At 41.3% G+C, this 13,512-nt stretch overlaps 1 protein-coding gene across 1 annotated transcript in view; it reads right to left on the bottom strand.

Annotated features, from left to right (window-relative positions):
* Nucleotides 1–13,512, bottom strand: part of csgalnact1a (chondroitin sulfate N-acetylgalactosaminyltransferase 1a) — a 35,646-nt gene that overhangs the window by 18,542 nt on the left and 3,592 nt on the right. The window contains exon 2 of the mRNA XM_086301058.1: nt 3,985–5,312. Coding sequence (XP_086157184.1) covers nt 3,985–4,795 — 811 coding nt within the window. The 5' untranslated portion in view covers nt 4,796–5,312. The remainder of the gene's footprint in view (nt 1–3,984; nt 5,313–13,512) is intronic.

Below are 13,512 nucleotides of genomic sequence, written 5' to 3'. Positions count from 1 at the left end.
AGGTAAGAAAAGTAAACTGAGACTGCAGTTGGCACAGGCTCACCAAAAGTGGACAAATAAGATTAGAAAAAGACTACCCAGTGTGGTGCCTCGATTTCTGCTGAGACTTTCAGATGGCAGGGTAAGAATTTCGAAGGTTTTTGTCTTCTATCAAAGGTTCAGACAGATGGTGGATAACGGTCCTCGGGCCTAGTTTCTTGACACACCTTGGGCATCTTAGTACCAGTTGAATATCATGTAAACACCCCAGCTTACTGGACCATGTACATGTATTGTTTGATAACAGCATTTTGGTTATTTTGTAAGTGATTTAAGTGTTAGCCACATGTTTAGTGAGAGCTGTTAATTATAGATTTAATTTTCTGCCAAAAGGGAGCATTTAACAGGTATTTTTCATTAGAAAACTGCGTTTCCCAGAATCTATGGGCTCAAAATGTGGTCATAAATATTTTGTACTTGTAAATCAGGATTTGTATGTGTAAACAAAATTTGTGTGTGCGTAAAAAAGATTTGTGTGTGGACTTAGCCAAAAAAAACCCTGCAAGTTACAAGTATGAATTTTGACCCTATTTTTCTTCCTTTCATCTGATTGGTCAATGTCATGTCAATCACAAATGTAACAATCCAATCAGAGAACAGATGGGTTTAGCTGTCAGAGGGGCGCTTTTTTGAACCGGTTACTGCGTTCACCAGATATCAACACAATTTCGATCCGCTCCTCACGTGTTAACCTCTTCAACATGTCAATGGCTGTGAACAAAGAGAAACTTGTAAATAACTCATGAAAGAATAAAATTATCCACGTTGTATCCAAGGTGGCCGACTTCTAAATGGCCACCCATCTTAAGGAGTTTGCCCCCTCACATATACTAATGTGCCACAAACAGGACTTTAATATCACCAACCATTCCCATTTTATTACGGTGTATCCATATAAATAGCCCACCCTGTACATTAAGAATTTGCGGGACTCATTTAAATAATTTTCATTTCAGTTTCTCAATTATTTGAAAGCTGTTTTTGTTTCTCTGCTGATTTGCCATTATCATCTGCTTGCAGTGTTTAAGCTAGGCTTAGCTTTTTTTTTTTTTCTCAATTTAAAAAAATGTTTATTTAGTTTCATGTTATTTTACATTTATATTAATTTAAAGTCTGTTTTTTTGGGGTAATTTTACTGATGTAAGCATGTACTGAAAAAAGTGTCATATTTATAGGAATCTGTCTGCTTATTAAAGTAAATTACCAGGTTTGATTGAAGTTCACAAAAAAACTTAGGAGGGTAAGTTGTAAATTATAAAGCCTCAAACAAGGAGGCCACATTTTGAAGCTAGTGTGCCATAGTCGGCCTCATCACAGGTGAGGACGACTCAGAGTACAGACAGTGGACTCTGGACTTTGTAGACTGGTGTCAGCATAACCACCTGCTGATCAAAGCCAGGAAAACAAAGGAGTTGGTGGTGGACTTCCGGAGACGCAGACCCACCACACTGACACCGGTGAACATCCAGGGAGTGGATACTGAGATAGTGGACTCTTTTAGGTAGCTGGGTGTTCACCTGAATAATAAACTAGACTGGAGCACACCGATGCTCTTTACAGGATAAGGGTCAGAGCAGACTCTACCTGCTGAGGTCATTTGGAGTCTTGGGAGCACTTCTAAAAACCTTTTTTTTGTGTGTGTGTTTAAGCTAGGCTTAGCTAACAGGAAATGGCTCTAGCTCTATGTTCATCCCTCAGGTAAAAGAGTGATATCACACTTCTAATGTAACTGCTGACAATATAATACAATCCAGAATCAAAGGCAGATTTTAATTTTTGTTCTTGAGTTCACGTAATAATTTTGTTTTCCTGGTTTCTCCACAGTGCATCTTTCTTTTGACTCCCCATAAGAATTCTGTGCGCTAAGTAAAATATTTTTCCATCTCTAGTTTTTAAATGTAAAATATTTCATTTTTTTTCATGGAATCCTATTTTTTACAAATATCATCTCTGTCATCAATACTTTCTTTACTGGACTGATATGATTTGTGTGGAAAAAATAAGGCAATGAGGCCACGTAAACCACACATATTCTCCACGGTGTCTGTCAGTTATCTTGATGGACGCTGTATGTCAGCTTGTTTCCCCATAGAGAGGTTGTTTTCCAATTACTCTGACATTACTAACAGATTACTGCTTGCAAACATACCCCATGAGGCTAGTGGAACAAAAAATTGGGAATTGGAATGCGAAAAAACTTTGGTGTTCAAAGACAGAAGACAGACAGACAGATGGAAGAGAGTCAAAATACTACTGATGTCAAAAGAAGAAGAGAACAGAGGGATTTCTGCGGCCATAGATTTTGCCTAATAGCAGCTTGAATTAAGGCCTTCCTGTTAAATTGGCCTGCTTCCTGTGAGCCAAGGCCTCATTTCCCAAAGGGACACCATAATCTTTCATTTAGTAAATACGTTAAACTATTTAGACTGAGTGCCGCCACTTCCTGTCTCTGTCTTTTTAGTCTAACTGCACTTCTTTTTCTCTTTCTAAGGCCACAACATAGTTGCTGGCAAGTTCATTTTGCATACCTCTAGTGTTTGTGTACAGTTTCAGCTCACTAGATTGCTAATGCAGCCCTCAAACTCCCCAAAGATGCTTGTGTTAGTCTGGCTATCTAGACTGGCTTTCACTTGTCTGACTGGTTGGATAAAACGTTGTTTGTTCGAGAATCACCTAAAATCGATGTCCAAGCCCATTAAAGGGAAAAAAGCCCAAGAGATGTGAGCGAGTGTCTCCATTTCATTTCAAAAAAACTGCATTTCCCTGCTGCTGACTTAAAGAAATGTGGAGACCACTTGCGTGAACACAAACAGATGCACAAATGCACGCACATCCTTTAAAGCCACAACCACATAAACACAGACCTAGATTGCACAGGACCACGCACAAGCTAACACAGATGCATGGAGCTCCACATGGTGACCTTTGGCTCATTTCTACAGAGCTAGGTGCCCCATCACTCTCTTTAAAACCTCCACCCACTCACACAGTGAAGATAGTGACCTTCAAAGAGTAGGCACACACACTAAAACACCGTGTCTGAAGAGATCCTGCGCTGTGATTGAGCAGCAGCTGTGCTCATTTCCTGAGGTTATGATCATAGCTGCAGAAGAACAAACTAGGAGGATATAATGACTGTGGTTTTACACAAATACACATATTTCTGACCTTCCAGGGATTCATGTTGACAAAAGAAAAGGAGAGAAAGGTAAAGCAAGATAGCAGAAGATAATAGAGTAATTGTGTTCTGAGGAGAAACGCTGTTGACAGTAAAACAAATGTGGTTAGTGGAGTTTAGATTTAACACAGTGTCAAAAAGAAATATGCATTTAATTCTATTATTATTAATTATTTAATGTGCAATTTGTTAAATTCAAAAGGCAAAGAGTGAAATCAGCGGCAGAACACAACCAAGTAGCTCTTAAGAAACTTAATTATATATTAGTTATACAATATCCCAGTAGCCAACAGTAGCAGGGCAATTTAGCACATTCAAATACAATTACATAACAATAAAAAAATAGGATGATTATTGTGTTGCTGGCCCTCATATTATCTTGCATTACAAATCCAGTGTGGCGCTATCCTTTACAGCGATGCACTGTGGGTATTTGTCACTGGTATTGGTTGGTTGCTGGGTGCAAAGAAGGTGCTACAACAAAAACCTCCTTATGATTGCTTTGGCTGCTCTGTAGCTTGCGTGGAAGACGCCGCCTTGTCTGCAAACACTCTGAGCTGTAGTGAAACTTGAAGTAGAAACATTCACCCTTCAAGTAAAAGTTGTGCCATACCGCTGCAACCAACACATTTCAAAAGGTGCAACTTTTAAGCTTTAAGCTGAGACTTTGATGCTTCTGTTGATACCATACACGTTTACCTTTGATAAAATATTTGCAGATAAACACATATTTCAGGAGATTGGGTTGAGATTTAACATACTCTCACCTTCTATGAAGTCAGATGGTGTGTAGACTTTGCTAGCTTGGGCCTTTTCCACTGCACTCCTGCGGTCCTGCTCAGATGAAGGCGTATTGAGGCTATGCAGAGCCGTCTCTAGGACCTCCGCAAGCTCCTCTCGTTTGTCCTTTCTCACAGGCTTCTCCTCCGGATGACGTGTCAGCCCCATCTCCAGCTGGTATACTCTTTGCAGGGTGAAGCTCTCAAATGGCACTACAGCGTACTCGCTGGGCAACCTGATGCCGAAGGTCACCTCAGCTTTTGACAGCTGGGCCTTCAGGAACTCCTGTAGGTCCGCCGGCTGGCTCTTGGCTACCTGAGCTTCTCCAACACCACCTCCTTGTGAGGCAGCGCCTCCTTCCTGCCCCTCTGCTGGGCCTCCATTGGCTCTTTTCAGGCTTTCCTGTACTCCTTTCAACTGCTGACTGCGCTCCTGCAATGCCTCTTTCAACTGAGCTATCTGTTTCTTCAAGGAGGAGATGTGGAGGCGGTGCTGCTCCTCACGTTCTTGGAGGAGCACCTGGTAAGAGTGGGCACTCGGAGGACCGCCGCTGTGGGCAGGCCCAGCTCCTCCGACCCCAGCGGCTCCCGCTCCGGTCTCCGGCCTCGTGCCTCCCAAGCTGGGATGATTAGATCCAGCGTGGGGTAATATATGACTCAGTGGAGGGTCATTAGAGTATGGCGGGCTGCATCTCATCACATAAAGGAGCGAAAGTGAGCAGCAGAGGAGCACCAGAAGCCCCCCGACACGGGACACCCACAACAGTAGTCCGCGCCGTAACATCACTGCACGCAACATCAAAACTCACTCCTCCTGGTTAAACCCACAGAGGTATCATGTAACCTCACACACTCTGGCCTTAATGATGTCTGACTTGTGTTTATGTTCCATCACCCGGTGAGGAGGCGGGCTACATATCAGTGTGAGGTCATTTAATTTGAATTAGGTCATTGGTTCCCAACTGCCTGAGACTGTTGTGTCACTGGTAAAATAAAGGAAAAAAAAGAAAAAAGGCAGACACTTGTGAAAAAACACTTTCTTCCTTTCTCTTGGTCCAATTAGCTCCATGGTCTGTGAGAAGAAACTGTTCCAGACACTGTTGCATCATCTGTCACTCATAAGTGACTCATCTGTTTGCTCTGACTCTCCCACTAAGTCCATGTTGTCCTCTTCCTGTCCTCCTTCCAGTATCCGAATGCTCAGCCAAATAGTCTCCTATACAAATGCGACTGATGCAGAAAGAAAGAAGAAAAAAAATTCATAGAACTCTAATCCTCAGTAGTCATCTGTTTGTTTTTTTTCCAAAGCTGTTTTCCTGACAAAGGAAACAGAAAGGAGAGAGACAGAAAGGACAGTTATTGGAAACAATTCTTTTTAACATTTTGACGTGCACCAGCTTTCTCTAAACACTGGAGGGTGTGTCTTTAAATATGCACTGAATCAGAAATAGACCAGGCTACTCTGACATATTAGTTTTAGGGTGGCAAGAAGTTGCCAAACCAAGCATTGCCTCAGGACTAAAGCTCCTGGAAAACAATGTTGTCACTGAAGATATGACGCAGTAAGTAAGGGAGCGTGAGCTTGAAACTCCAGAAGTTATAGTTCATATGTGCTAAGGTGTGTGTGTGTGTGTGTGTGTGTGTGTGTGTGTGTGTGTGTGTGTGTGTGTGTGTGTGTGTGTGTGTGTGAGTGAGAGAGAGAGATCAGGGAATAGAGAGGAAAATATGTATACACCTATGCAGCTATTTGTACCTGCAGTGTGTGTATTGGTATGTGCACATGAAGTGGACTGTAGTGTCATATTATTGCTCTTTATGTTTCCACAGTCATGCAATAAAGACAGTAAAGTAAATACACCCTTACTTTCTCCATATGAATTAAAAGAGTTATTATCAGCCCGGTGCTGTTGATGCAATTGATGAACTTATTGGCATAAAGCTCAGATTATGCAATGCTCAGACAAACTGCAAAAAATCAAAAAGCTACATCTCCGACTCTGCAGTCCTCATTTAACATGTTCATGTTAAAGTTAACCACAAGATGTCTGGTTTGTCCACCATTCGGCAAATGTGGATCTGGAGATCTGGAGACAAATGTGAGGCCATCCATGTGACAATTTGTCAACTGGCACAAAATTGTCATGCAATAGGACAAAGAACAGCAGCAAATCTAAAACAGAATGGCTGAAAAAAGAAAAGAATCAAGGTGTTGCAATGACACAGTCAAAGTCCAGACCTCACCTGGACTGAGGTGCCGCAGTAGGCCCTTCAAAGACAAATAAATGTATTTAATGAATGCTTGCAAAACTCAACAAGCAACATTGTAAAGAAAAGTGGTTCAAATTTCCTTTATAGCAATGTGAGAGACTGATAGCCATATAGAAAACCATTAGTCCATGTTATTGCCTCGACATGCTTCTGAATGATGGGTTATGCATTGTTGTTTTTTTCGAGGACTATATTTAAACTTTCCTCACAAAAGCTCTTGAGCAGCATTTTTACTGGGATGGCTTTGTGGATAGCAACGTTAGTTGTTTGGACCACCGTTTTAGAACAAATTTTGTGGGCTTGGTTAGAATATCCCATCGATTTATGTTACGAAAGAAAAACTGTAATAAAAGTGATGATCTTATGACTTTTTGTCTGGCACAGATGGTAAAATAACAACTTGTCCCAAAAAAGGAACCGTCATCCCAAAAAGACTTGATCTAGCCATGTTAGAACATTTAGTCAGCACAAAATTGATCTTACACAACAGACAAACATTCACCGCTACCAGCCAAATGCAGATACAACCACTGACATGATCAGCACCAGACGTGCTTTGTGTTTTGTGGTAATCCAAAAACGTCAAACGTCACAAAGTAAAACTAAGTGGTGAACAACAAGCTGTAAAGTTTAAGCGATAACTCTGTACTTTATGTCTTCTGCGTGGGAAAGGTGAGCAGCAGTATGGTGTATTTGGATGTCTGAATGCAAGTCTTGAGCATAAATAGACGTTTTGTGTGCGTGTCTATGCATATATATGTTCTTGTGGGAAGGTGTTTCAGTGTTCCTGTATGTATCTGTAAATGTATCTCTGTGTATCAGTCCCGGTCTCTCTTGACTCCCCACACAGTCAGCTCTTTGACAGGACAGCCTGAAGCTGAGCGTAATGAAAGGATTAGTATATGGCAGAAGTGAATACTGGACTGTGCTCTAACAGATGGCTGAATCAGGACAGACAGGGCGTCTCTCCAGCAGGACCTCCGCTGCTGACTTAAAAAAATGTTTGAGGAGAGGACGCTCGGGGAAAAGTGGCTGAGTTAGTGCTGGAGAGCGTGCTGCGGCTCCTCACATCGAGTATCGTCCTTTGAATTACAGAAAAAGTCCTCATGATATCATTATATGGAGCCATGGATCTTCAAAACATGTGGCATGACATTAATGGCAGTTTAATCAGTTCATTTTGGCTCGTTCACAAAAGCTTCTCATTAGCTGAGAGTTGCAGGGAACCTCCTCTAAATAATTACATTGGTTTTTCCAGATGATTTTGACTTCCTGTAGCACAGTTGCGCTCGAACTAATGCCAGTAAATGTGATCACAAGCCATTCACACGAATTACAGCGTGTGCCTGGGTCTGGCATTGTGATGGTCAATTTCCCGTTTTTACTGAGGAACAAATGCGCTGCTTTGCATTGTCAAATGCAAGCTCGTGGTGGGAGGAGAGTATGAAGCTACAGCCAGCAGGTGATTAGGTTAGCATGCAGATTGATTATCGTCAACTGAGCCATCAGCTGACTAAGGCTGGGGTGATTGTTCTCTCCCTGCGCTATTTTAGTTCAGCTTCTTGAAACCTTTGCAAATGTACCCCTGACAGAACAAAAGTATATGTTGTCTATGGCAATGTGGTCATTCCAAGTCATAAAGGTATGTGAGAAAGATTCATCACTGCAAAGAAGGCTGGTGTAACTTTGATTTATAAGCAGAGTCCTGCAGTCAAACCGCCGAGTCCCACCGGAATGAATGAATTGATTCAGCCCTGGTTATTTGACTCCCCACGGGGATAGCCGTGGCCTCAACTCAAAAACACCGCAGAGAAATAATTACAGGCATATAGTTTCCTGTTACCATCTAGCACTAAAGTAAACGCATGCTCATAAAATGTTTATTCTCACAATGTGTCTGACATGTGCTACATCTGTGCTAACAAGCTATGGTAAAATAGTGAGAGACATTATTCAGGCCTGTGAAAAAGAAAGTAGAAGCACCTTTACTTACTTAATGCAATCATTTATCATTTTCTGTGCGACTTTATCAGTCTCTCTTAAGGCTCTGGAGGAAATTTAGCCTGCTCTTCTTTAAAGCGTTGCTTCAGTCCATTGAGGTTTGTGGACATCCGTTTATGCATAGATCTCTTAGGTTTTGTGGTTTGTTCTTTTGCAGCTTTGCAAAGCTAAGCTGTGCTGCGATCCTCTTTTTAGACAAAAGACGCTGTCCTCTGGTAATCCGTCCAAACAAGCCATACTTGTTCAGTCTTTTTCTAATTGTACTGTCCTGAACTTAAACATGTAACATGCTAACTGAGGCATGCAGAGTTTGGCATGCAGCTCTTGGACTTTCTGCAGTTTCTCCGAGTATTGCAGGGTCAGGTCCACTGTGATATTGTGACATTGTGTTAACACAATGTCACAATATCACACCAGCAAAAAACCACCAAATGTTTTTGCAGAGATAGACTCACAGATACAGTGTGAGTCTATCTAATGATGTTCATTTAATCAAGTAGTAGCAGCACTTGGCTGCTACTCATCCTCTTAATTTCTATGAAAGCAGTTAAGGATAAATTGAAAGTTTGACAGGACTGCACAGAGTCCTCTGAAAAACTTTCTTCTTCACTTTGCCATTAGTTATCATTAGGCATTATGATCTCCACCTCTCTTCCACAGTATGTCTTTTGTCCCGTTTTACTCCCCTCACCCTCAGCTGGTGCGGCAGATGCCTGCCCCTCCTTGAGCCTGGTTCTGCTGGAGGTTTCTTCCAGTTAAAAGGAGAGTTTTTCCTTCCCACTGTCACTCAATGCTTGCTAATAGGTGGTCATCTGAATGCTGGGGTATTCTTTGTGCTATTGTAAGGTCTTTACCTTACAATATAAAGTTCCTTGAGATGACTGTTGCCGTGATTTGGCGCTACGTAAATAAAACTGAAGTGAATTGACATGACTGCATGTGTTTAAAAGGAGCATATCACCACTGATGCTGTTAGGATTCTTGTGTTAGCACTTCAAGCTTCAAATCCCTTAGCCAAGTAAAGCCTCAAGTACTCTTGAGTGCAGGTGTGGCTATAGATTCAAAAACATTTCTAACTTGATTTAAAGTTTTCGTCTGTGCTAGCAGAAAACTTTGTTGTGGAGATCCTTCAGAGACCTGAAAACCACAGATGTCTGCATCTACCGTAAATCCAAACATACTGTTTCTCAGAAAGGAAATCATATAAACTGATCAGATTCTCAGTATAAATCAATTTCAACAGCCCAAAAAACAAACCTGCCGTGAAGTTTACCACAATAGTTCCTGTGTTTTCTCTCTGCCACCGTGTCTCTTCAACCTCCACCTTTAAGTCAGTGCTTGGCAGGGCCAACACCTGATAACAGTTTCCTGATGGTTGTTTCAGTCCTCATAGTACACTGAGCTACTCTTTTGAGAAATCTTTTTCCCACGTTTCTTTTGCAGAATGCATCAAATACATCTACAGGCAATACGAACGCTAGTTTGTTTACCAACACATTACATTTCTTCACTTTTTGAGATGTCGCAGCTGATAAATGTGCTGTCCCCATTATTAGATATGCCGGAAATAGAAACACAGATGCAGAGAGACATCCAGTAGAGAGCGGAAAAATAATCTGCCTGTCACAAAGAAAAGAAAGTAAGGACCGAGAAAAAGAATGATTTAGTATTTGGTGACCAGAGATATTCCCAGCAGCAGCATCTGGGTCAGCCGCTAAAATCACTTCCTCCCCTCCCGCTGCTGTTTCCTGTCCCCAGGGGATTTATGCCTGTTTGTTTCACTGTGTGTGCTTCTACTGAAATAGGCGCATCTGTGCATCAAAAATATTGTCTTCCTCTTGACACCTGTTAGAAGTGTTGTGCTCATCTTTGTGAAAATAAGTCAGAGAGGAGATAACGTGTGAGCAAAGTGTAGCAACGAGTATTGAGAGAGTAGCTGAAGCTGCAGGAGTTTGCACTTAGAAAAAAAATGGGGGGGGGGGGGGGGGGGGGGGGGGGGGGAGAAAGAATGAATTTCTTCTCTGTCCGTTGCCCCATTTTGTGAGTCTCAGTCACACTTGTGAAGCAGAAATCACACGCAGGTGACAGCATATCTCTGTTTGTGTGCCCCTCTCTGTGCTTCAGGCCAACCTTTAAGTGCCTGAGGCATTTGAGAAGCAACCTCGTGACCGCAACATCGCGACAAACGAAGCATCTTAATCCCTGCTGTCATTTTTAAAGAGCAGACTGTCTTTGTTGTCTCCATCAGACCGCTCTTTCATAAAAACATATGCACTGGGAATTCACAGTATATGCATCTTTTCAAAGGGTGTGAGTGTTTGTGTGAAAGAGAGTGCAATGGCCTGGAAAATCAGGCGGGGTGGTTGTAAAGCAGAAACACACAGAAGACACTGTACTTATACTGTTCAGGATTTTATCAGCACTTTTGCACATTTAAGCTTTTTATCTCTCATATCTGCATCTCCTATTGAATTATTATATAGTTGCACTTCAAAGTTGTAGATTTTTTCTCTCCTGTTCATGGCAGCCACTGTTTTCCATTACTTTGTGCATTTTGGGTTTTGATCGTTTTCAGATCTACAGTGCACATGAGGGGAAATCTTAACATGCTCATGCCAGAACACGCTCTGAAAAACCACATTTTACTAAACAAACAAACAAGCAAACTGTTCATAAATCTTAGTCTCTGAAAAAGAGACTTCAATACTCACCCTACTTCGCATTCAGCTGTTTTCAAGATGTGCTTGTTTATACTCCCCCACAGACATCAGTGGGGATGGTGGCAGCGCCAGACTGAAGATATAAAAGGAATGCCAGCACAGATTGCATGATTATGAGAGAAAGATAGATGTCGCCAAAGTGACGTCACCCCACAGTTTGTGGACTCCCATCTTAAGCCCAGCTGTTTTGCCTAGTGCCATGTTGGGTTTGGAAAGTAGATGTGACCATATTTTCATGCTCTCAGCTCATGACAGCACTGGCTTTCTAGCTTAGTTCCTTTATCTGTCCTTCACTGTGCAATGCTAATTTTGGCAAATAGGAAGCAGCTCAAAAACAAATCCCCAAACAAAGAAAAATGGCACTCGTGAATTATTCAAAGTGGCCGCGCCCTGAGTTATGCATTCATTTTAAACCTTAAAACAATTTAAAGAAGCAGGCTAGACGTAGGGAGGCACAGTGGTGGAGTCGTTACCACTGTTGCCTCACAGTAAAAAGGTCCTGGGTTTGAATCAAATGCTGGGGGGTTTCTGTCTTTGCATGTTTTTTCATGCCTATTTATCATATCAAAACTGGTTTTGTAACAGGCTCCAAACACGCCGTCATTTAAACACTGAAGATTACAACCCACTCACCTTTAGGGAACTGCAAATTATGCCACTTCCCGTGACTTCAGAGGTCACAGCTTGAGTGTAATGACTTGACATATCAGGAGGGGCTACAGAGCCTCTGGTCAAGTCCAGCTCTGCCTCTACAATCACACCTATGTGATTGTCTACACAGAGCCTGCACGCAACTGTTGTCTACATGTTTCAGCTATTAATTGTCACTAGAGGGCAGTGTCCAAAATATGTGTTGCAGCACGGGAAAAGGTGCGCAAAGTTGTTGGTGTTTTTTTTTTAAAATTAACAATAATACAATCTAGAACAAAGGTGAGCACAGTATAATCTGAGAAAACAGAGAATGCCGGCTGTACACAAAAACAGTCAAGCGCCAGACTTTCCAATATTTCCGAGGTTTGTTATTTTAACAGACGGCAATATCTCTCAAAACAATCTATAAAAAAAATTTTAGATTACTGAACAGTTTCTGATGCATAAACTGTCCTCCAGCAGAGCTCTTGTTGTTTTTTTTTGTTTTTTTGGCCAGTCAGCCAATCAAATTTGCCACCCAGCCGGCAACTTCTCTGGAGATAACTGTATGGATTGTGACTGATCGACTGTTTCTTGTAAAAATGGTAAATGGCCTGTATTTGTATAGCGCTTTACACATCCAGTCATCCACCCATTCCCACACACATTCATACACTGGTGAACCTAGTGGACTTTTTTTTTTTTTTTTTAATCAGCTATTAATCATTAACAAATGTGCTTTAAGTGATTCATTTATCTATTTGCACTGTTACTAAACCACAATAAGAAAGAAAGGCAAGCTTCAAAGAGTGGATCCAAGTTGACGTCTTCAAGATAAAATGATAAAAAAAAAAAATAATCTTTTCAGATAATCAGCGTTCAACTTGAACATATCATAGATTGCATTTCTTCACGTCATATAATCCATGTCGAGCTACATCCGGTTGGTTTCTTTCTCTGCACACAAGCAAGTTTGTGTAGGTTGCATGCCCAGAATCCTTCAGTGGGTGCAGTCAAATACCTACACAAACAGTCACAAGCACGATACCATGTGAATCCTAGAGGGGTGTACTAAGAAGCAAGATTAATGGTTTAGCTTAAAGTCAGAGTTTCCTGTGTCATGTGGCTCTCTTTTTACCTAAATCACCAACTGGTAACTTATGGTGAACACATAAGCTGGTAGGGAGCAAACTATGGTCAGACTTTGCATTAATTTCATTCTTTTATTTACAGCATTTGTTGAGTCCAATATCGATTCCTTAATGGGCGAGTACATTTACATGTGCAAATTGTTAAGCCGCTTTTACTAACGTCACAAATTAAACCAAGCTGGAAAGTTACACTAGTGCAAACTGTGTGTTGTATTATTTGGTGACTGGGAAAATGTATAAATGTTTTTATATGTATATATTTTTTTAAAAATCTGCTTCTAAGCTTCTTTCACACTGCTGGAGTTGCAGCTACCGGAACACACAACACGTCTATCAAGTCATAAAATTTATCTCCCTATATTGTGCCGGGAAGCTAACGTCTCTGTTATCAGGATACACAACCATTAATGTTTAAATGGATCCAGTTTAAAGTTTCAGGGCTCTAATGAGCAGTCGTCATCTCAGAAATAAACAGCAGCACTGAGAGGGCGCTCAGCGATAAATTAATTAAAATGTTTACCGCTCTGTGCTTTAAATTCCAAATTAACAGTTTTTTTCTCGCCTTATTTGCAAACGTGTCATATTTTAATTTTGTGTTATTACTGTTCTTTATAGAATTTTATCACCATTTTATTATCATCGTCATCCCCGATTGGAGTGGGTGCACTCATAGGAATCACTTTGTGCGGAAGAAGAGCCACATGACCTGCAAAGCAGCCACTTTTATCTCTGACTGGTATTTTTCG

Source organism: Aulonocara sp. 'chitande type north' Nkhata Bay, linkage group LG7 (genome assembly GCF_057382095.1).
Source record: "Aulonocara sp. 'chitande type north' Nkhata Bay isolate Kocher_YH1m ecotype deep benthic linkage group LG7, A_spYH_male_GT1.1, whole genome shotgun sequence".
In the NCBI taxonomy this organism is placed as follows: domain Eukaryota; kingdom Metazoa; phylum Chordata; class Actinopteri; order Cichliformes; family Cichlidae; genus Aulonocara; species Aulonocara sp. 'chitande type north' Nkhata Bay.
This window is presented reverse-complemented; position numbering and strand designations above follow the sequence as displayed.